This window comes from Acomys russatus, chromosome 31, assembly GCF_903995435.1.
Source record: "Acomys russatus chromosome 31, mAcoRus1.1, whole genome shotgun sequence".
Taxonomy (NCBI): Eukaryota; Metazoa; Chordata; class Mammalia; order Rodentia; family Muridae; genus Acomys; species Acomys russatus.
Window position 1 is genome coordinate 4204594 of NC_067167.1, and position 22987 is coordinate 4227580.

At 54.1% G+C, this 22987-nt stretch overlaps 3 protein-coding genes and 1 pseudogene across 3 annotated transcripts in view; 3 read left to right on the plus strand and 1 right to left on the minus strand.

Annotated features, from left to right (window-relative positions):
* The first annotated feature begins 1142 nt into the window (after window positions 1-1142).
* Window positions 1143-3779, plus strand: LOC127212654 (40S ribosomal protein SA-like; annotated as a pseudogene).
* A 1423-nt stretch (window positions 3780-5202) lies between these two features.
* Rpl36 (ribosomal protein L36) lies at window positions 5203-5804 on the plus strand. The gene is made up of 3 exons (XM_051172820.1): window positions 5203-5305; window positions 5459-5593; window positions 5672-5804. Exons 1-3 carry the CDS (start codon window positions 5213-5215, stop codon window positions 5759-5761), a joined length of 318 nt encoding a protein of 105 aa, XP_051028777.1. The 5' UTR covers window positions 5203-5212; the 3' UTR covers window positions 5762-5804.
* A 31-nt stretch (window positions 5805-5835) lies between these two features.
* Lonp1 (lon peptidase 1, mitochondrial) lies at window positions 5836-17917 on the minus strand. The gene is made up of 18 exons (XM_051172824.1): window positions 17501-17917; window positions 14158-14246; window positions 13464-13583; window positions 12741-12972; window positions 11275-11336; window positions 11072-11201; window positions 10882-10965; window positions 9940-10160; window positions 9299-9437; window positions 8836-9014; window positions 7800-7887; window positions 7588-7710; window positions 7384-7500; window positions 6996-7136; window positions 6739-6904; window positions 6410-6627; window positions 6174-6338; window positions 5836-6090 (listed from the first exon to the last, which is right to left on the minus strand). The coding sequence occupies exons 1-18, from the start codon at window positions 17900-17902 to the stop codon at window positions 5911-5913; spliced, it is 2856 nt and encodes a 951-aa protein (XP_051028781.1). The 5' UTR covers window positions 17903-17917; the 3' UTR covers window positions 5836-5910.
* Window positions 17918-19139: 1222 nt separating this feature from the next.
* Window positions 19140-22987, plus strand: part of Catsperd (cation channel sperm associated auxiliary subunit delta) — a gene marked incomplete at its 3' end in the record, with an annotated part of 46701 nt that continues 42853 nt past the window's right edge. Inside the window, exons 1-2 of the mRNA XM_051172742.1 lie at window positions 19140-19228; window positions 21312-21366. Of these exons, the coding sequence (XP_051028699.1) occupies window positions 19170-19228; window positions 21312-21366 (114 nt within the window). The remainder of the gene's footprint in view (window positions 19229-21311; window positions 21367-22987) is intronic.

The following is a 22987-nucleotide window of genomic DNA, read 5'->3' on the forward strand; positions in this document are numbered from 1 at the left end:
GCATGCACACTTGTAGGCCAGAAGAGGGCACCAGATCACATTATGGATGGTTGTGAGCCACCATGTGGTTGCTGGGAATCGAACTCAGGACCTCTGGAAGAGCAGTCGATGCTCTTAACCACTAAGCCGTCTTTCCAGCCCCAATATAAGCAGGTTTCAAAGGTAACCTTTTACTGTTACTTTATTTAAAGGTCATTGGTTTGCAATGATTGCTCTCAATTCTAACTACTCAGGTTTCTGATAAATGGTTAGATGGAAAGAAAAAGATTTAAAGTCTATGCAATTTCTAAAAGTCTAAGAAAAAGTTCCAAGATATATAAAAGTCTGAGGATATGAAAATTTAAATTCTGGAGGCTGGAGAGATGGCTCAGTGGTTAAGAGCACTGACTGCTCTTCCAGAGATCCTGAGTTCAATTCCCAGCAACCACATGGTGCCTCACAACCATTTATAGTGAGATCTGACACCCTGTTGTGGCATGCAGGTATACATGCAGGTAGAGCACTGTATACATAATAAATAAATGTATATGAGTACACTGTCTTCATGTACACCAGAAGAGGGCATTGGCTCCTGTTACAGATGGTTGTGAGCCATCATGTGGTTGTTTGGAACTCAGGACCTTTGGAAGAGCAGCCAGTGCTCTTAACCTCTGAACCATCTCTCCAGCCCAATAAATAAAATATTAAAAAGAAAAGAAAAGAAAATTTAAATTCTGAGGGTCTAAGAAAATGATTTAAGGGCTGGAGAGATGGCTCAGCTCAGAAGTTAAGAGCGCTGTCTGCTCTTCCAGAGGTCCTGAGTTCAATTCCCAGCAACATCTTTAATGTGATCTGTTGCCCTCTTCTGGCCTGCAGGTGTACATTCAGGAAGAGCACTGTATTCATAACAAATAGTAAATAAAATCTTTTTTAAAAAAGAAAACGATTTAAAATATATAAATTCAAATTATAGAAATAGAAGGAAATTATTTAAAATATATGAAAAACAGAAACCTTTCAGATCCCTCCCCCTCACTAGCTCAGAATGTCCACACTGATGAATGGGGCTCTGAGGGGCTGATGGAGCACTGACTGCCTACTGCTCAGTCACAAGCTCGGGAGTTCAGATTTTCTTTCGTTGTCTTCTAGATATAGACCCACGGATGCCCTTCATCCTGGTAAAATATCTCTTCCCAACCTGCCTACCTGACTCTCTAGACAAAAATGTTCATGCTTTTAAACCTAAAATTATATTTTTATTAAGACTCGATTGTGTGTTTTTACCCTTGCTGTTTTAGACACCTGTTAAACTGCCTTTCCCACAATATGTTGGTAATACTAATATACCCCATTTTGTAAACTAAAAATTCACATAAGCGTCAGGAAATCAAAGAAGTATTGGCTTGGATCCACCTGCCCCAGATAAAAAGGACTCCAGATAAAACACACCTATCTGTTCCTGAAAATGGGATTACCCCTGCTCTTGAGATTCCTCGCCTCAGTAGATTTTCACTTGGCTGACAGACTCCATCCAGGGAGCCCCCGTGGACTGCAAGCTGCTGAGCTCTGGACTTGCCGAGAGCTGATGTGAACCAGTCCAGCCAATGCGACTGCTCACTGTCTTTCAGCTGGATCAGCTAATCAGATGCTTCTGATAATTGCCCCGTTGCCCAGCCTTTGACAAGCATGTCAGCCTTCCTGGACCCTGATGATGATATCCTCATGTCACTGGGAGTGGTTTCATGAGAGAGTACATCATCCATTGTCCCACCTGACAGGCTGAAAGGCTAAGTAGAAAGGAAACTCCCTGAGATAAGGAACAAATGTCGACTTATAAGGGCAACTGACACGGCACTCTCATTGCCAGCTTGATGGGGCCCTTAGTTTGGTGGCTTCTGGTTATGCTTTGTGCCCCTTGCATGCTAAAATTCATCTCATGTTTATTTTTATTTTTATTTTTTTGGTTTTTCTGAGACAGGGTCTCTCTGTGTGGCCTTGGCTGTCCTGGACTTGCTTTGTAGACCAGGCTAACCTCGAACTCACAGCGATCCGCCTGCCTCTGCCTCCCGAGTGCTGGGATTAAAGGCGTGCGCCACCGCCCGGCCTCATCTCATGTTTAATCCAGGACTGCATTAACGATATCAAATCTATGGTTTTGAAGGCACAATATAGTCTCTTATAAAATGGGCAGGAGGAGTAACAAACATTAAAGATTTGATTCAGCCGGGCGTGGTGGCGCACCCCTTTAATCCCAGCACTTGAGAGGCAGATTGCTGTGAGTTTGAGGCCAGGCTGGTCTATGCCTGTCAAGATAACACAGAGAAACCTTGTCTTGAAAAACTTAATTTTTTTTTTTTTTTTTTTTGATTCAGGTACAAAGGGAAGGGGAAATGTAAGGAGACAGTCGTCTGAGTCCAGCCACTTCAAGGACAATTTCTCTGTCTGGGTGGCAGGCTTAAACTAAGTTTATGTTCTCAGGCCCAGAAACCAACTCCTATCCTGATTGGTGGAAAAAAATGTAACAATAACTTGTCACAAATGTTTGTGATTTGCAAATGTAAATAGTATTCTGGCTCTGGGTTGCAGTTCAGCTACCCAGGTCTGTTCTTCAGCTCTGACCGATCAGTAGCGACTTGATATAAATAAATTTTTGTCATCTGCATTTACCTGGTGTTTGAGTTATGTTGGATTTATTATGTATGCAGTGTTTCACCTGCATGTACACCTGCCCACCAGAGAGGGCGCCAGATCTCACTGTACATGGTTGTGAGCCACCACGTGGTTGCTGGGAATTGAACTCAGGACCTTTGGAAGAGCAGGCAGTGCTCTTAACCACTGAGCCATCTCTCCAGCCCTCCATAACAGTTTTAAGACAGGTTCTCACCTTTTTGAGCTGCCCAGGTACGGCGCTTTTCCTGACTCCCTTTGTCACTGAAAGGGAAGCTCACACAATGTCCAGACCCCTGGTGTCCTGCAGATGAAGGGGTAGGGCGCCCTCAAATTCCTTGCTGCAGGAACCCATTTAGGCAGCACCAGCCTTGACGTTCAGATGGAGCAGTACATCTTCAAAAGGAAGAGCAACGGTTTCCACACCATACATCTGAAGAGGACCTGGGAGAAGCTGTTGCTTGCAGCTCAGGCTACGGTTGCCACTGAGAGCCCTGCTGACGTCAGCATCATCTCCTCCGGGAACACGGGCCAGCGAGTTGTGCTGCTACTCACTGGAGCCATGCCCATTGCTGGCTGCTTCATACCTGGGACCTTCACCAACCAGATCCAAGCAGCCTTCAGGGAGCCTCGGCTTCTAGTGGTGACTGACCCCTAGACTGACCACCAGCCCCTCACAGAGGCCTCTTCCGTCAACCTGCCCACCATCGCTCTGTGCAATGTGGACATTGTTACAAGGGAGCTCACTCAGTGGGTCTGATGTGGTGGATGCTGGCCCGGGAGGTACTCAGCATGCATGGCACTATATCCCGTGAGCACCCATGGAAGGTTATGCCTGACCTTTACTTTTACAGAGACCCAGAAAAGATTGAGGAGGAAGAGGAGCAGGCTGCTGCTGATAAGGCTATGACCAAGGAGGAATTCCAGGGCGATTGGATTGCGCCAGCTCCTGAGTTCACTGCTGCTCAGCCAGAGGTGGCACAGACTGGTCTGAGGGTGTGCAGGTGCCCTCCGTGCCCATCCAGCAGTTCCCTATTGAGGACAGGAGCGCCCAGCGAGCCAGTGAGGACTGGTCAGCAGCTCTCACAGTACAGGCTGCCGAGTGGGTTGGAGCCATCACTGAGAGGTCCTGAGCTGCTCTGCAGACACCTGAGCAAGGAGGAAATGGAAGGAAAATAAAGTCCGTAAAAGACAGGTTCTCAGTGTAGCTCTGGCTTTTCTGGAATTTACTCTGTAGACCCAGGCTGACCTGGAACTCAGAGATCTGCCTGTATCTGCCTCCCAAGTGCCGGGGTTAAAGATGTGTGCCACCACTGCCCCGTTTTATGGTTTTTTGTTTGTTTGTTTGCTTGTTTGTTTGCTTGTTTTTTGGTTGGTTGGTTGATTTGGTTTTCTGAGACAGAGTTCCTCTGTTTAACAGAGCCCTGACTGTCCTGAATTCACTTTGTAGTCCAGGCTGGCTTCGAACTCACAGAGATCTGCCTGCCCTGCCTCTCCAGTGCTGAGATTAAAGGCATACACCATTACACACAGGTTTTGTGCTTGTTTTTAAGACAGGGTCTTATTCTGTATACTTGGTTGACCTGGAACTAATTACATAGACTAAGGTGGTCCTGAACTTACATAGATTCACCTGCCCCGGGCCTCCTGAGTGCTGGGTTTGCAGGTGTGTCCAGAATTCCTCCCTGATTTAAAAATCTATTGTGACAGTTTTTCTTTTCCCCCAGAACTAAAATAAACCAGTCTTCATGACTAAGAGAAGAATGAGGTAGGAGGAGTCTAGAGCAATAGGTCTTTTTGTTTTTTTCTTTTTCGAGACAGGGTCTCTCTGTGTAGCCTTGGCTGTCCTGGACTCACTTTGTAGACCAGGCTGGCCTCGAACTCACAGCGATCCGCCTGCCTCTGCCTCCCTAGTGCTGGGATTAAAGGCCTGCACCACCACGCCCGGCCTAGAATAATATGTCACGGTAGTATGTGGGTTGGCAGTGGTGCTTTGAAAGCTCATCTTTGGACCTAAGATTTGAAAGAATTAAGTTACATTAGGGAAGGCGGGTGTGGTGGTGCACGCCTTTAATCCAGCACTCGGGAGGCAGAGGCAGGCGGATTGCTTGGCTCTACTGAACTCTCTTTGTAGACCAGGCTGCCCTTGGACTCAGAGAGTTCAGCCTGCCCTTCTCTCCTGAGTGCTCCACCTCCGCCCAGCGGGATTCCAATCTTTAAACTATGGGAAGATACCCAAGGCTACGGCCACGCCCACCCGCCATTGAGCCCTCCAGCGGCCAACGCGCAGGCCCGCGCATGCTCAGGAGCCGCCGAGCCTCCGGCCACCAGGGGACGCCCGCGGCACGCGTGCCTCTCTGGCCCGAGCGGCGAGCGAGCGGCAGATATCCCAGGGTTCTGCGCGGCTCCGCTCTTCCTGTCGCGGCCGCCATCGGAGAGCAGCAGGTAAGTGGGTCTCCCCAGGTCGGCATCCGCCTCCATCGGGGGTCGGCGGCCCACGGGGCGCCTCGGCGGGCGGGCGGGCGGGGTGCCGGGCCTCAGCCGCCGTCCCGTGCTCCCCGCAGCCATGGCCCTGCGCTACCCCATGGCCGTGGGCCTCAACAAGGGCCACAAAGTGACGAAGAACGTCAGCAAGCCGAGGCACAGCCGGCGCCGCGGGGTGAGTGCGGGAACGCGGGCCGCCCTGGCGGGGTGCGGCGCGGGGAGGCTTGCCGGTGCTGTGGGCGCGAGCGGGCGGGAGTCAGGGCGGCGCCGCAGGTGGGGTCCCCCGGGCCCGGCTCGGGTGTGAGCCCGCGGCCGCGCTCCCCCGCAGCGCCTCACCAAGCACACCAAGTTCGTGCGGGACATGATCAGGGAGGTGTGCGGCTTCGCGCCCTACGAGCGGCGCGCCATGGAGCTGCTCAAGGTGTCCAAGGACAAGCGCGCGCTCAAGTTCATCAAGAAGCGGGTAGGCGGCGCGGGGCGAGCGTGGCTGGGGGGTGGCCGGTGGCGAAGGCCCGGGGTGACAGGCTCCGACTCCCCACAGGTGGGCACGCACATCCGGGCCAAGAGGAAGCGGGAGGAGCTGAGCAACGTGCTGGCAGCCATGAGGAAGGCCGCGGCCAAGAAGGACTGACGCCCCCTCTCTCAATAAACGTCTGTGCAGTTTTATGTGTATTCGCGGTTACAGTGACTCGGGCTCTGCAAAGGCTTTCTTTATTCGTGATTCTACAGCTGTGTTCCAGGCCAGGCCACATGATTATCCCTCGGTCCCCACCCCCAGAGTCACCGCTCCACAGCCATGGCCTTGCTGTGCTCGCGCACTGGGAAGGCAATGCGGAAGACATCACGGTAGTGCTCCACAAAATGCACTTCCAGGCCTTCCGTGATGAAGGGCGCCAGGTCCGAGAAGTCCTTTTTGTTCTCAGCAGGCAGAATGATGCAGGTTACACCTGCGCGCTTGGCCTGACGGGACAGGGACAGGAGTGTCAGCTGTGCTCACCAGCGGGGGAGGGGCGAAGGCCAGGGCGCAGGGAGTGGGCACTCACCGCGATGGTCTTCTCCTTGATGCCACCCACAGGCAGTATTTTGCCCGTGAGGGAGACCTCCCCTGTCATGGCCAAGTTCTGCAGCACTGGTTGCCCCAGCGCCAGGGACAGCAGCGCTGTGACAATGGTGCAGCCTGCGCTGGGGCCATCCTTGGGGGTGGCGCCCTGCGGAGAGAGGCAGGCTGTGAGGTGTGAGCTGGTGGGTGGTATGGGCAGGTGAAAGTTGGGGGGCCTACCTCAGGCACATGCAGGTGGATGTGTGAGGTGACCAGGAAGTCATTGTCAGGGTCCTGCTCCATCAGGAAGGCGCGGGCAAAGGTGTAGGCGATGCGTGCACTCTCCTTCATTACATCCCCCAGCTGGCCGGTCACCTCGAGGCTGCCTTCCTTGTCATCCTTACTGCTCCTGGTCAGGGGCCTCCTCAAAGATGTCTCCACAAACAACGTGGAGCCTCCTGCGAGATGGAGGAAGCTGATGAGTTCCTTGCTCCATGACAGCCAATGCTCCTCAATCTTCGACTGTGGCATGCTGCATCAGCAATGGCACGGGGTGGGGCGGTGCTCACCCATGGGAGTCCAGGCCAAGCCCATGACCACACCAGCAGGCGTGACTTCGTACATGCGCTCCACGGTGAACACTGGCTTCCCCACAAAGTCCTGCAGGTTCTCCGGTGTCACCTGCACCGAGTCTGTCTCCCCACTCACGATCTTGTAGGCTGCCTTGCGCAGCACCTGCAGAGTGGATGGGTGTGGGTCGGGCTCCGCTGATGCAGTGTGCCCTGTGTGAGTGTGTGGGGGGGGTGGCATCTGCGGGCAGCCTCACCTTCTCCACTTGCTTCTGCAGGTTGCGCACGCCGCTCTCCCTACAGTACTGTTTGATGAGCAGGGTGAGCACTGCTGCTGACAGCTGGGCCTTGCTCTCGTCCAGGCCACACAGGGTGCGGGCCTGTGGCACCAGGTACCTCTGTGGGGAGCAGCTGTCAGCAAAGCCTGTTCTCTACCTATCATATAGGGTGCCCTGGGGTCCCCAGGCTGATGACCCCTGGCCTTCAGAGTCCTGTGTCCCAGGCCTCAACAGCTCAGAGGTGGAGATCACAGCCTCCTCCTGAGGATCATAGGCCCCGAGTGCCAACCAGGCTGTGCTCACCCAGCACTTGCCAGGCACAGCCCGTGGTCCTTGTGCCCCATCCGCCCCGTGGGGCTGCACACACCTCAGCTATGGCCAGCTTCTCCTGTGCTACATAGCCCGACACATTGATCATCTCCATGCGGTCCCTCAGGGGCTCTGGGATGGTGTCGGTGACATTGGCTGTGCAGATGAACAGCACCTGGGTGACAAGGAGGCACAGGGTGCTGCTAGGAGCCAGGTGCACCCTCTCCCAGCCCCTGCACCTAGGCATACTGTCAGCACTCACCTTGGACAGGTCCACTGGCACATCCAGGTAGTGGTCCAGGAAGTTAGCATTCTGCTCGGGGTCCAGTAATTCCAGCAATGCCGACGACGGGTCCCCTTGGTAGCCTCGGCCAATCTTGTCCACCTGGGTTGGGGAAGGCAAGTGCCATGGCTCTCACACACAGGCTGGGCTGTGGGGTGGCCTGACCCTCTTGTCCCCAGAGCCTCCCCTACCTCATCAATCAGCACCAGTGGGTTCTCGGTCTTGGTCTTCTTGAGACACTGGATTATCTTCCCAGGCATGGCCCCCACATAGGTCCGCCTGTAGATGGGGAGGCCATGCTCAGTGTGGTGACCCACCACCGCAAGGGCCACTTGGCCAGCCTATGCTCTCCTGCTGGCTGCACTCTGCAGCCATTCCCAGCCCACTTTACTTACGTAGTAAGATGTGGGGTCTGGCCTGGCTGATTCACAGGGCCAGACACAGCCTGACCCCAAGGCCATTTACAGTCATTAGCCACAGGGCTACCAGCTCAGAGTGAGACTCATGCCAAAGGCTCAGCAGGGCCATCAGGGAACAAGCTTGGGGGCCTGGATAACTAGGGTGCCACCATAGGGCACAAAATATGATAGTGCGAGGGAACTGACTGGACAGAGATGGGCATGAGGGAGCCCAGCGAGTTGAAGGAGCAGAAAGGGAAGAGGAGATGGGGGGGGGGAACGGGAACGGGGCCCTCAGGGGCAGGTGTCATGGAGGACTTCTCTGTCTCATGGAGGCCAGGCAGGGTTAGGGCTTGAGAGAACACTCTGCAACCAATGACGACCTCAGTACGGTCTGTGTGTCTGCAGTGCCTGCTGTTCGGCTTCTCTCATCCACCCTGGGGGCTCCTCTAAGTAGGAGGCCCAGGAAAGGCCACCTGGCTCTGCTGACAGCCACTCTGTCAGCTCGGCCTCAGTGTTCAACTCGAAGTCCGCCAGGCACCCAGGCCTCCTGCAGCTGACTGCCCCTCACATCTGAGGGCCCACACTAGCTGCATGTTTAGGGAATGCCCCAGGTGTGGCAGCGCACACTAATCCCAGACTCAGGAGGAAGAGGCAAGAGCATCTCGAAACAAGGCCAACCTGGTCTACTTAGGGAGTTCCAGGACAACCACGGCTGCACGCTGAGATTCCAAGTCCAGGCTGTCCAACAGCTGGCGTACCTCCTGCCTCACCCTCCACCCAAAAGAGCCTGCACAGTCTGGTGGGTGCCAAGGCCCAGCATACCTACCTGTGCCCCTTAATTTCTGCCACATCTGTCATGCCGCCAACACTGAACCGGAAGTACTCACGACCGAGGGCACGGGCGATAGACCGTGCAATGCTGGTTTTGCCTACACCCGGTGGGCCATGGAAGCAGAGGATCTTGCCCTGTGTGGAGCCTCGGAGCTGGCTGACAGCAATGAACTCCTATGGAAGCCAAGGTGGCTCAGTGCACAGGGTGTAGCCCCCCAGCGTGAAAGCCCCAAGGGTCTACCACCCAGCAGGTTCCAGGGGTCCCGAAGGGCTGGAGTCTGGCAGGTGGAGTCAGGGGTGTCAGCCACGTTAAGAGCTGCTACTCAACAGCCTGGCACACAGCTCCCACCCCCTGCACACACAATACACCAGGCTGTCACCCACCCACTATGGACATTGTGAGCCCCTGAGCCAACTGATCCTCCACTGGGAGGAAGGAAGGACAAAGTGGGCCTCACCAGGATTCGCTTCTTGACGTCCTCCATGCCGTAGTGGTCCTCCTCCAGCACTGCCTGGGCCCGAGCCAGGTCAAGGTTTTCATCACTCTGCCGGCCCCACGGGATAGATGTCAGCCAGTCCAGGTAGTTGCGAGTGACACTGCAGTGACAAGCTGTGTGAGCAGGCTGAGCACAGGGCTGCAGAGCCACTCTAGACATGACACCCCAGGACACCAGAGGGGAAACTGAGGGCAGGTGTGCTGCAGGCTGAGGCTACGCTGGCAGGTCCCCAAGCCAGTGGACCACAGCTGCTCTAGGCCAGGGACTTCTGAGAAGAGTGCACTGAGCGAGGCCAGGTGGCACCTCCAGGTCAGGATTTGAATGGATTCAACTAAGGGCTGTGACATGAGTTAGCCTGGATTGTGTCACGCAGGGTCCCTGAGCAGGAGGAAAGCAATGTCCAGAAGCTTGCAAAAAAAGGAGTATAGAGTCTAGACATGGAGCCAGCCCAGGGGCCTTGATCTACCTCGTCAGGCCGACATGAGGGTGCTGGGCCCGTGTTCTCACAGACTGCACTGATCCACCACACACTTGCTTCCTGGACCACTGCAGGCAGAGCCAGGGGCTTGGGGGACACATGGGCCATGGCTGTGGGGACTCACTTGAACTCCGAGGAGTGATTGTCCAGCAGGGACAGCTTGCTCAGCTCCTCGTCTACCACGTCCATCACATGCTTGGGGACCACCAGCTCCCTAAGGCGCTCCCGGAACTTCTCCTCAATAGCGTCTTTGTCGTCCTTCTCCAGCCCCAGCTCTTTCTTGATGATCTTCAGCTGCTCCTGCAGCAGGTACTTCCTGTGCGTCTGTTTGATCTTCTCCTCCACCTGCGGCAGGCAGCACTCAGGCAGGCGGACCCCTCCTCGGAGCCCCGCGCCAGGTCTACAGGGCGCTTCCCTCCCTCATGGTGCTAGAGCAGAAGGGCCTCACACCTGCTACCTAAGCACTGAGCACTGACACACTGGGGCCGCCGGTGGGACCCTGCCCTGGGATTTGCTGTTTGTTTGGACCACTATTGTTTTTTCAGACGGAGTTTCTCCGCTTAGCCTTGGCTGTCCTGGACTCACTCTGTACACCAGGCTGGCCTCGAACTCACAGTTACCCACCTGCCTCTGCCTCCTGAGTGCTGGGATTATAGGTGTGCGCCACCACGCCTGGCCCTGGACCACTGTTGTAATGACCAGATACACCCAACTACATGTAGAGGGTTAAATCTGTGTTCTGGTTTTTGTTTGTTTGAGCGAGGTCATGTAGCCCAGGCTGGCCTTAAACCTCCCTATACAGATTAGGATGGTCCTGAACTCTTGACCCTCCTGCCTCCATCTTGCATGGCTTATGCTATGTTCCCTGAGTGGCGGCCCAGCCCCCAGGAGGGGAGGCTTTGCTATGGCAAAGTGCAAGAGAGCACATGCTTACTGAGAGAGACCCCGTATCTTAGCGAACCGCAGGATGAGGCAGGAGGACTGCATGAGTTTACGGTTCTGACCAGGCCTGTTTCAAAGAGAACCCCCAAATCAAAGAGTTAGAGCCAGGACACATCCCCTTCACCTCACGGCCCAGGCGCTGCTGAAGCTTGCTCAGCTCAAACTCCTTCTTCAAGAGTGACAGGGCCTTGTAGAGCCGCTTAAGGATCTGCAAACAACCGGGGAAGGCGTGTTGGGGACCAGGAGCACCACAGCCGGTGCTGCCACCTCATCAGAACAGTGGGTCACTGCTAACATGCAGGCCACACACTCACATTGGTCTCTTCCAGCACATCCTGCAGCTCGTGGGACTCAGCTCCTGTGAGTGCAGCGCCCATGTCGCTCAGGTAGATGGGGTTGTCCACCACACGCTGGCCTGCCTGCATCATCTGCAGCACTGACTCTCTGTGGAGGGCCGTGGTCAGGGGGCTGGCACTGAACGGCAGTCCCCGCCCAGCCCAGCGCTGCAGATACTGACCTGTACAGAGGATTCAGGGCGATGATGTCCCGAATGGTCTTCACAATCTCTGCTGTCAGGGCCTGTGGGGACCACGACAGTCAGCATATCAAAGATGGGGAGCCTCCTGTCCCAGCCAACTACCACCCACCAGGACCAAAGAGCAGAACCCAAGGCCATCAGCAGAGAACACCAGGAGTAAAGAGCAAAGCCAGGGTCAGTGAGATAGGGGCACTTGCTGCCAAGCCTGACAACCGCAGTTCAGTCGGTGAGCTCCACACGGTAGGAGGAGAACCAACTGCTAGCCCAAAAGTCACCCTCTGACCTGCACACGCACAGCATGGCACACCCTCATATGAGCAAATATGAAAACAAAATAAAATAGAAAATAAAACCAAAGGACCCACCCACAGCCAATGGAGGCTTAAGCAGGCACCGCTCTAGATGCACAGGCTGCTGTCCCCACTTCCCGAGCTTTCCTCCAGATGCATGGGGTGCTGCCCCACACCCCACACTCTCTTGGGCTTATGCTTTGTGTTGTTGAGGCAGGGTGTTAATACCAACACTAGCAATCCTCCTGCCTCAGCTTCAGGGTCCTGGGACCAAAGGCATACAACACCACAGCCGGACAGACACCACCTTTCCTGGTGTCAGTTCCCAACTGAGTTTACCTTTGTAGAAGAGACCAGAGCATTGGTGGTGGCGCACGCCTTTAATCCCAGCATTCAGGAGGCAGAGGCAGGTGGATCTCTGTGAGTCTACAGAGAGAGAGAGTTCCACGACAGCCAGGGCTACACAGAGAATCGCTGGCTTGAACCCCTGCCCTTCTTCCCATAAAAGAACCACTGTAAGGGAGCATCTGCCTCCACAGCTCAGTGTCTCTGGAGCCTGCTCCACTGCTAAGGCCACCAGCAAGGCTGGGACAGTGCCACCTGCAAGGGACACTACTCTGATTGAAGCACGGTCTATTAAACAGAATGATCCCCTACAAAATGATTTCCTGCAGGCTGCCTACAGTCCATCAAGTTCACGATTCCAGCAGCAGCTGAGGACTCCTCTCCCACAGCTCAGCCCACAGGCATCTTTCCTGCAGCTCCAGCTGACCACAGCAATGGGATCAGTCCCTAGAAGAGACCTGCGTCCCCTTCCTTTTTTTTTTTTTTTTTTTTTTTTTTTTTTTGGTTTTTCGAGACAGGGTTTCTCTGTGTAGCCTTGGCCATCCTGGACTCACTTTGTAGACCAGGCTGGCCTCGAACTCACAGCGATCCGCCTGCCTCTGCCTCCCGAGTGCTGGGATTAAAGGCGTGCACCACCACGCCCGGCTCTGCGTTCCCTTCCTGATGCAGCCAGCAGCACTGGGCACACGCCGGGCTCGGGCTTGGCTAGCTGTCCTACCCACGGGGACCTGGGGTGGGATGGGTTCGAATCCTGCCTTCTCTGTGAAGAGCAAAGGACCTGGCCCATCACTCCAGCTGACTGCTGCTTACTTTCACTTCCTCTGTGACCTGGAAGTCTTCATGGGCCACGTTCTCCACCTCCACCATGAGCACCTCTTTGGGTGTGTCAGTGGCAGGCACAGCCCCCGCCTCCAGCCTGGTGCCCAGCTCCTCCTCCGCCTCTTTCTTGCCTCGCTTCAGCTTCCTCCTGGGCTTTTGTTTGTTCTCTGCCTCTGGCTCCAGCCCCTCAGGCTCCACCTCCAGCTGCCGGCTGATGTGAATCCTGCGGGCAGACAGACAGATGGGCACAGGGGGAGCCAGGACTGCACAGTCCTGTGTTCAAAGTCCCAGTGGCCCCTGAGTCTCTAAAAAATGGGGGGGAAAGGCCGGGCGTGGTGGCGCATGCCTTTTATCCCAGCACTCGGGGAGGAAGAGGCAGGTGGATCGCTGTGAGTTCAAGGCCAGCCTGGTCTACAAAGTGAGTCCAAGATAGCCAGGGCTACACAGAGAAACCCTGTCTTGCGGGGGGGGGGGGGGGGGAATGGGGGGGAAAGGGGGCAATAGAAAAAAAAAGATTCAAGAAAACAAAGCAAACTGGAAGGTGTCACCAACACTGAGGTTCAGTAACAAGACACTGTGCCCCCAAGACCTCAGAGCTTCCTTGACTGTTGGGCAAAGGTCTTGCCCACACCTTCATAAAGCGCCCACAGCAGTGATCTCTTCTGTGCGTGCTGACAGGCACATCTCATCTCACCCTGACTGTGGCCCCTGTACCTTCTGTGGCCTGTGACAATCATGCGCAGCTTGTCTCCAAGATCTTGCATCTCATGGATCTGAGCGAATGTTCCTGTATGGTAGATTTCATCCAGGCTCTCCACCACGTCGGACTCATTGCTGAGGGAGACGGAACACAAAGGCGCATTGGCTGGGCCGCAGCGCAGTGTGCGGTGGGTGGCTCGGGCTGAGGGGAGGAGGGAGACAGAAGTGCCTCTACAGGTAAGGTCACTACCAGAGACCTGAAGCAGCTGCCTGGCTTCTGCAAGGGTGACAGAGCCTTCGAGATGGCTGCCAGCTCAGCCGCACAGTCCTGGGTGGCAGCACATCACTAACTCTGCCCCCCGAAGAGGAACCACATAGGAGGTCTCCTCTTGGGCTATGGGACCTACTCTCATGGGACGCAGAACAAGATCTGCAGTGGGTGCACCCAAGGCCCCAACATTCCAGGGGGTCTGATGTTTTACTTTCCCATATAGACAACACGGTGGTCTCTTTCTTACAGCACTGGGAAAGGGTCTCTTGCATGCTAGTTAAGTGGCCCCCACTAAGCCATACCCCAGCCCCTCACTGGGAGATCCCACAGTCAAGACCCTGGCCTACAGTCAAATGGCAGTGTGTTAGGCTCTCCGCTCCTTTTAGCTCAGCGTGAAAGTTCAAACTACAGTCCCGTGCAGGGAGGAGGAAGACTTACTTGTCATCTCTCTTTAGGAAGACGCCAACATAGGGCTGCGCCAGGCGGACCTTCCTTCTCAGGAGCTCAACCAGTTTTTTATTTTTAACCTGCAGGAGAGTGACAAGCGAGGCATCAGGGACGCTACATGTCCAGTCTAGAAATGGACTCAACATCCAGCCACACAATCAGAGCTGCTGGCAAAGTCACAGCTTTTTTACTGTCACAGACCTGGAGTGATGCTGTCCACTCAAGGCTCCTGGCATGAGGGGGGTGGTGCACACTAAGGTAGGAGGCTCTAGAGTTTAGGCAAGCATGGGCTACCCAACGAGACTCAGGTGAAAGCAAAGCCAGGCAGCATCCACAGCAGGCGCCCCGTCTGCAGACTGGCCGGTTCCTTCAGCCTCCACGCTACTCAGGGATAACTCCTCCCACCCCCTTTAGTGGGTGCAGGTTAAAACTGAGGCATGGGCAGGCATGGTGGCGCACGCCTTTAATCCCAGCACTCGGGAGGCAGAGGCAGGCGGATCACTGTGAGTTCGAGACCAGCCTTGTCTACAATGCATGTCCAGGACAGCTGGGTCTACACAGAGAAACCCTGTCTTGAGAAAACAAAAAGAATCCAAAACCAGTGTGGCTGGAGAGGTGGCTCTGCAGTGTTGTTAATGCAGGGACCTGGGTTCAAGTCCACGAGCTCACACTTTGGCTCATAATCAACCCTAAGTCAAGTGGCAATGGATCCGTCCTTCTATGCTAGGGCACCGAGATACATGTGGTGTACACACAGGCAGGGAACTACTCACACACGTAACACACACTCACACACTTGAGGACAGATGAAACCTGTGGGGTCTCTCTCCACGGTCACGCTGTAGTTTAGGCTCTTCTGGGATGCACTAACTTGGAACGCAAGGTGACCCTCTCCTCTTGCCTCAGCTTCTAAAGTGTAGGACTTACAGGGATGTCAGCACAGCAGGCTCACCTATGTAGTTCTGAGATAGCAGGTCTGAGGGGAGGCCCGACACCCTTCCTCTCAGTGTTTGGGGCTCTCACACTGTAGTCCAGGCTGGCGTCCATGCACGACGCCCTTCTAACCCAGCCTCCCACGTGCTGGGATTAGACAGGTTACTCAGAACCAGTCCCAGCTCAGGTGGGTTTCTGTTGCCTGAGATAGCAGAATGGCTGCGATAGACTCCTAGTTTTGAATGTCTGATCCCTGGTCACAGGAACTAGTTAGGAAGGACGGGCACGTGTGGCCCTGCTGGAGGTACACTATTGGGGGTGGCCTTTGAGGTTTCTCTCTACCTGCAGCTTGTGGGTCAAATGCAAGCTCTCAGCTACTGCCCCAGTGCCATGCCTGCCTGCCACCACACTCCCTGCCCTGATACTTTATTTTAAAACTTGTCTTGGTGATGGTGTCCTGTGTAGCCTATGCTGGCCTCCAACTCACCTTGTAGCCAAGGATAACCTCAATTCCCAGTCATCCTCCTACCTCCCGAGCACTAGGATGACAGAATGTGACACTACATGCAGTTTAGGTGATGACCTCAAGCATGCTAATCCAACACCCTACACAGAGCCCTAGCCAGTCCCCAAAGCCACACCTGTATACTTAGATGTCAAGGGCAGCCCTGAGTCTGGCAGCTATAGGGTATCCAAAATCTAGCTCACAGGACTCGACTGTAGTTCTCTGCTGGAAGCTGATGGCTGGGTCTCCTCGTCAGCATCTTCCTGACTTTGGTCATTTATGAGGTGATACCAACAGAAAACCACACACCAGTGTCTCCATGCCACCCCCCCCCGCCCATGGCTGGCTTCTCATGGCAGACAGGGCTCTCTTGCAGCACTGTCTCTGTGCTCTGGCACCAGGGCACACCAGTCTCCACTGTAGGGTTAAGGGACCAGGTGTGGGTAGCCTAGAGAGTACAGGGGAATGTGAACTGGGCCTCCGGGCACTTCTGCAGCATTAGAACCTTCCAGGCATGGCGAGTCCTACAAGCACCACAGGTATCAGGAACTCCCTCCAAGCAGAGGCTTAGTCACTCAGGGCTGGGGGTTGGGAGGTGGGGCACCTGTGACCTCAGAGCTGGGGAGGTGGAGGACAGGCTGAAAGATCAGGAGCTAAAGACCAACTTCAGCTAGACAGAAGCAGGAGGCCAGCCTGGGCTACATGAGGTCCTGCCTCAACCAAACCAGAAAAGCCTTTATACGCAGGCCTACATGTGACTGCTACAAGAGCTCCCTGACTCTTCGTCAGGCACATCTGTATTCCATTTCTCAGATGAGGAAAACGACGGCCCTGGAAAGCAACCTGCAGAGAGGTAATGGTGCCATGTCACTCTACAGAAGGTGACTGACTGATGTGTATGTCCTTCTAGCAAAGAGACAGCATAAATGAAGGGCCTTGGCAGCATGAGAGGAGAGAGAGGAGCCTGTGGGGTGGATGTGGCAGTGACTCACTGTATGACCTTGCTACTAGGTTAACTGATAACTACTGGCCTCTGTGGAATCCACTTTGCAAGTTTAAAAGGAGAAAACTAAAACATAAAACATAGGGGGTGGGTGGCCAGTTGGGAAATTCCCTACTTTTAAAAGTCTCTAGTTTCTGTTGGTTTCATCATCCTGTTCTCTCTCCCTCCCCCCTTCATGGCTGTTAATCTGGAAGAACCAGATGAGATCAACTTCCTGCCCTGGAATTTTCCTCCCTTAGGTAAAAGGCTGTTTTAACGTACTTTCTTCTCGGGAGTAAGTATGTTGCAAATGTCACGGACATTGTTGAAAAACAAATCCCATCCTCTTCCGTTTCCTCTGGTAAGCCACTCAGACCTCAGTCATTCCGGCCTTTCTCATACTCCTACCAAGTAGTCCCTAAAGCCTGTAACTTTGTAGTCCCACTCCCAACTGTGCCTGATACATCAAGGAGGTAACTAAGGGTGTGAAAGGTTCGACATTTGCTGGGCTGAGCTACATGAGATCCTGTCTCAAGACAAAAGATACACAAGACTGTCTCAACCGATATGCACATGATCGGACATGGAAGACTCAGGAAACTTCCAACAAGATGGGAGGGAAATCACTGTATTCTGCTGCTAGTCGGCCTGGGATTTCTATCATCAGAGGGTCATAAGCTCATGGACTTTAAACCCACTGCCACGGGTCCTGAAGGACGCGGGAAAAAAGGCGGGGGGGGGGAGAAATTTGTGTCAAATTAGCCACCAAGGACTCTCCGGCATCCTCCTGCCTCAGACTCCCGAATGGTGAGATGAGAAGCAGGAGCGCAGTTGGCAAAAGTTTCTTAGAGACGCGGGCGCTAAGAGACCCTTCGGGGACCGCAAGACCGGGAGGGCGGGGCGCTCTCGGTTACCTCCACGATCTTGATAAAGCGCGGGAACACCGGGTTGCGGGTGATGGCGATGAGCGGCAGGTGCGGAAACACATCCGGCACGGTCATAGGCGCAAGGGCCGTGACGACAGGGCCTTCCCCGCTACCCGACGAGGCCCCGTCCTCCGCACCGCCCTCGGAGGTCTCGTCGCTGCCACCGCGGCTGCCCGCGTCCCACAGCCCCCGCCACTGGCCCACGGCCGCGGGGACGCGGCCACCAAGCCCCCAGGGAACCGACGGGTCGCAGACACGCCGGGGGCCTCGGCGCAGCCACGACCCGGACGCGCTGGGGACGCGGCCTCCGGTGACAGCCAGCAGCGGCCGTCGCAGCACCCAGCACCGCGCAGCGGCCCACAGCCGCACGTAACCTGTGCTCGCCGCCATGGAACAGCCATACTGGCGTCGCACCGCGCCCACGTCATCTCTGCTCGCCTTCCCGGTTAGGGCACGTGACGGCGCGCGCGTCGCTTCGGGCCGGCGGGGGCGGAGCTTGGAGAAAGTGGACGAGTGGGCGTGGCCAGAGGGCAACCCGGCGTGAGGCTGACCGCTCCAGCGTGGGAAAAAAAAATGAAGGTGGGGGGTTGGGGTGGAGGTGGGGGGGGGGGATGTAGCTCAGCGGGAGAGCGCGTGTTTTGCACGTATGAGATCCTGGGTTCGATTCCCCCATCTCCAAGCCAAAGTAACAGCACCATTTTGCCAGGCATGGTGGCACACACCTTTAATCCCAGCACTCGGGAGGCAGAGGCAGACGGATCTCTGTGAGTTCAAGGCCAGCCTGGTCTACAAAGTGAGTTCAGGACAGCTAGGGCTACACAGAGAAACCCTGTCTCAAAACAACAAAAAAGTGGACGTGGGGGCGTGACCCAAGGGGCGGGGCTTGGAGCTGGTCGAGATGGGGGCGTGGCTCGAGGAAGGACAGTCTAGGGAAAAGTTTGAAGGAGGAGGACAAAAAAGGGAGACGTGGGGGCTGGAGAGATGGCTCAGAGGTTAAGGGCACTGGCTCATCTTCCAGAGGTCCTGAGTTCAATTCCCAGCAACCACATGGTGACTTACAACCATCTATAATGAGATCTGGTGCCCTCTTCTGGCTTGCAGGTGTACATGCAGGCACAACACTCATACATAAAATAGGTAAATCTTTAAAGAGGGTGGAAAAACCTGAAGCTTGCTTTGAGGACACGACCCCCTCAAAAGACCCTGCGCGCATGCCCAAGCTCCATAAAGCAGAAGGTGCATTTTATGCATGCCCAAAAAGCCTTGCTTCCACAACTACATGTCTTCATCCTGTAATATGGAGACTTCCTGAATTCATCTGCGCATGCTCACGATTTTGTCTCCCGGAGCTGGGAGCCTGATGATAACTTTCAGGTTATCTGCTGTGTGTTATCTGCTTCCATATTGCGTAGGCTCACTCCTTCCACTTGCCTCTGAGTAGACCTATTGGGGTTTTTTTTTTGGGGGGCGGGGGGCAGGGACAGGAGTTCTGTTGCTGATATCCAAAAGGTCCTGCTAGTGGCCTTCTTAGCAGATGCGCATGCCCAGACTTGAAGTGGCCCCGCCTCAGGTTCCGTGCGCATGCTCAGAATGTTCCTCAGACTCCTTGGCCGTTGAGGAGCAGTGTTACAGTGTTACTTGCGGAGATCCAGGCACGATGCTGATGTTGATGCTAGCAACCGTGGCCACCGTGGTCAGGGCTCAGCCACTGTGCCGGTGCGACTGCCTAACCGGGGGGTGGGATGCTGCTTTGGGTGGGACGGAGCGGGTTCATTTGGAGCCAAGGCCTCCTCTTCAGCCCCATTGTAGGAATCGAGCACATCTCTAAAACCCGGTGCTGGGTGTGGAACCAAGGCCTTCGGCAGTCTGCAACCTGTCCCGTCATCCATTCCAACTTGGCTCATTGAGGCTAGCATGCTGGGAAAGTATACTGTGCCTGGTCCCATGGGTAGCAGTGCCTCTGACCGCTACCGTGTGACCATGTTCCTAAGAGTCCACTGGTGGACCTCAGTTCTCAGGCCCTGAATTCTGGATCATCACTAGAGTCAGCGAGGCAGTCCCGTTGCTGTGAGTTTTATGGCCAGCCTGGGCTACATAGCTAGATGTGTGTCTGAATATATATATATATCGTCCCTCAACCTCCCAGGCAGTGAGACAACAGGTGACAATGCCACCATCTGTGTGTCCCAGTTCATTTGTAGATTTCAGTAAATATTATTACGTTCAAGGATATATTCTGCCAAGAGCCACGGGAAGATGTGGCTGCCCCAGACACGTGGCTTGGCCCACCCACCCAAAAGGAAGCTGTTTGCTGCAAAACAGCAAACAAAGTAAGGAAACTTAAAAAAAATAATAATAATAATTGCAAAAGGCAACTGCTGAGGTCAGGCTTGAGCTGGAACTTGGTGGGCTGAGGGTGACCCATGTGGGGACCCCGCCCACCCCCAGCACCACGGGAACCTGGCATGGTAGCACATGCCTGCCCTCACAGCAGGGAGGAAGTAGAGGTAGGATTGGGAGTTTGAGGCCAGCCTGGACTACTTACTCGTCCTGTCTCTGATTAAACAGTGAAAGGATCCCCCGGGAAGCCCCTGGAGCACCAAGGCTCTGGGTTGGCACTGCGCATGGGATGGGGTGGGGGTGGGTAAAAGAGAGTTGAGAGCAGGCCATATGAAGGCTTCTGCACGTGGGTTTGTAAGCTAGCTGGGGATGTTAGGGTCCTTCAAAAAGATGGCTTTGAGTCCATACATCTCTTTATGGGAGTACCAATTGTGTTTTTATTATTTTATTTTATTATTTTTTTGGTGGTTTTGTTGTTGTTGTTTTTCTGAGACAGGGTTTCTCTGTGTAGGATTGTCTGTCCTGGACTCACTTTGTAGACCAAGCTGGCCTCGCATTCAGAGATCCACCTGCCTCTGCCTCCCAAGTGCTGGGATTAAAGGTGTGCACGAGCGCGCGTGCGTGCGTGTGTGCGTGCGTGTGCATGCATGCTCATGTGTGTGTGTGTGTGTGTGTGTACACGCATGCATGCTCGTGTGTGTGTGTGTGTGTGTGTGTGTGTGTGTGTGTGCATGCACACACATTCATAGTCATGCACAGGAGTGTGAGAAGTTGGAAGACAACTTTCAGGAGTTGGTTATCTCTATTAGGACCAAACTTTGTGGAAAGCCCCATATGTAGTAAGCCATCTCACTGTCCTAGTCTTAGGCATGTGAGTGTGGACACACACGCGTCACACCTTTGTGGCATTGCTCCCTTCCTCTCACCATGCTTAAATCAGGGGTCCCTTTGTTCTGCTTGCCACTAAACACACCAGGCCAGTACCCCTGAGCCTCTGTGGCCTCTCCCGCCTTTGCTTCCTACCTCTGTGCTAGGCTTGCTGGGCTGACAGACCACAGCACCCCATACTGTGGGAGCCCCAGAACTCTGGAAGCACTAAGACGACATACCGTGGGGTAGGTCCAGAGACGGTTCAGAGACCATGATGAGTAAATAGAAGCGGAGCAGTGGCTGGTTACAGCACCGGCTGCTTCTGCAGAGGATCCAGGTTCTGTTCCCAGCACCCGTAGTGAGGCTGGCAACCATCTGTGACTCCAGCTCCAGGGGACCCAACGCCCTCTCTGGCACAGCATGCATGTGCTATGCAGAGACATGCAGCCAAAACATTCGTATAAAGGAAATAAAAATTAAAAAAGGACAACAGAAAAAAAAAAAAAAGGACAACAGGAAGCCATTTTTAAAAATAGAATAAATTAGAAGACAAAGCCTGACGATTGACTGTGTGTTTTAATCACTCTAGGCCTTATACAGTGAGGACCGGGAAAGTGTTTGGTTCTATGCACCAAGTTGAAGGGGTAAGTGGCCCCTCGCACAATCCCTGTGCTCCAGTATGACCACATAGCTGAGCATTTTTTCTTTTTCTTTTTCTTTTCTTCTTTTTTTTTGGGGGGGGGGGGGACACAGGGTTTCTCTGTGTAGCCTTGGCTGTCCTAGATTCGCTTTGTAGACCAGGCTGGCCTGGAACTCACAGCGATCCGCCTGCCTTGCATTTTTATTTTAACGTTTTATTGATTCTTTATGAATTTTTAAAAAAGATTTATTTATTTATTATGAAGACAGTGTTCTGCCTGCTTGTACACATGCAGGCCAGAAGAGGGCATCAGATTACATTGTAGATGGTTGGGAACCGCTATGTGGCTTCTGGGAATTGAACTCAGGACCTCTGGAGGAGCAGTCTGTGCCGTTAACCTCTGAGCCATCTCTCCAGCCCCCTCTTTGTGAATTTTTTACTATGCACTCCTATCCAACTCATAACCCCTCCCCTCCATATCCACACCCCCAGGCTCTAACCTCTTCCCACCAAAGATAATAAAAATTAAAACCAAGGCTACATAGATAAACCCTGTCTGAAGAAAAACAAAAACAACAACAACAAAAAAACCAAAAACAAAACAAAACAAAATTCTGGCTGGGCCCTGTGGCGCATGCCTGTAATCCCAGCACTTGGGGAGGCAGAGGCAGTAGGATCACTGGTGAGTTTGAGGCCAGCCTGATTTACAAAGTGAATCCAGGACAGCCAAGGCTACACAGAGAAGAAACCTTGCCTCAAAAACCAAAAATCCACCAAGGAAGCTGCCCCGGCCTGCCGGGGTGCGACTAACGTTCGGGAGGAGAATTTTCCTGTATAGAGACAGAACACTAGACACGAAGATGAAGAAGGGGGCAAGTCTGCATTCTGATCAAACCCCGTTTATTGAGAATTTTTACAGAGTTTATATAGGCACAGAGGCATGGGTATTTGCATAAGCAAGGGTTGCTGTGGATACCTAACTCTGGGATGCTCCAGCAGGTAGGTATCTACCTTTACAGCTGCTAATTGCAGGAGAGAAACTCCAGGAAAATCGTGAAGGATCTGGTTAGTCAGGAAAAAGCTCCCAGAACTGCTGCTCGCAGGCAGCTGGCCCTTAATCTGATTTTATCAGTAGTCTCACCGGAAAAGGAGTAGCTGGGGGGTGGGGGCGGAGTCTGGAATGACCAGCCCCCCGCAATAAACCACAACAGGTGTCTAACTGCTGACCTACGACAAGGTCAGCTAGTTTCTGGTGAATAGCAGACTTCTGGAGAAATAGGAACCTAGGTTCTGACAAGATGGCTGAACATTGGCCATGTAGCCAGTCCCCAGCAGGAAGCTATAGTGTGTCACAGCGAGTCCCACAGTGTACCCTTTTGCCCACACAGCTTTACTTGCAAATGTTCCCCACAGTGAGTCCTTGGTCTGGTTCGAGGCCTCTGGCTTCTGCTATATCATCAATACTGGATCGTCCTGGGTCTCCTCTAGGCTATCCTGTGGTTGTCCTGTGTCATGCAGCTCCTGCAAGCTTCTCGGGTCTGCAGGACCCGCCCCTTTCTGCGCTCCAGCCATTCATAGATGGGGTAGATGCTAGGGTGGGCCGGCTCTCTCATGCTGCCCAGGTG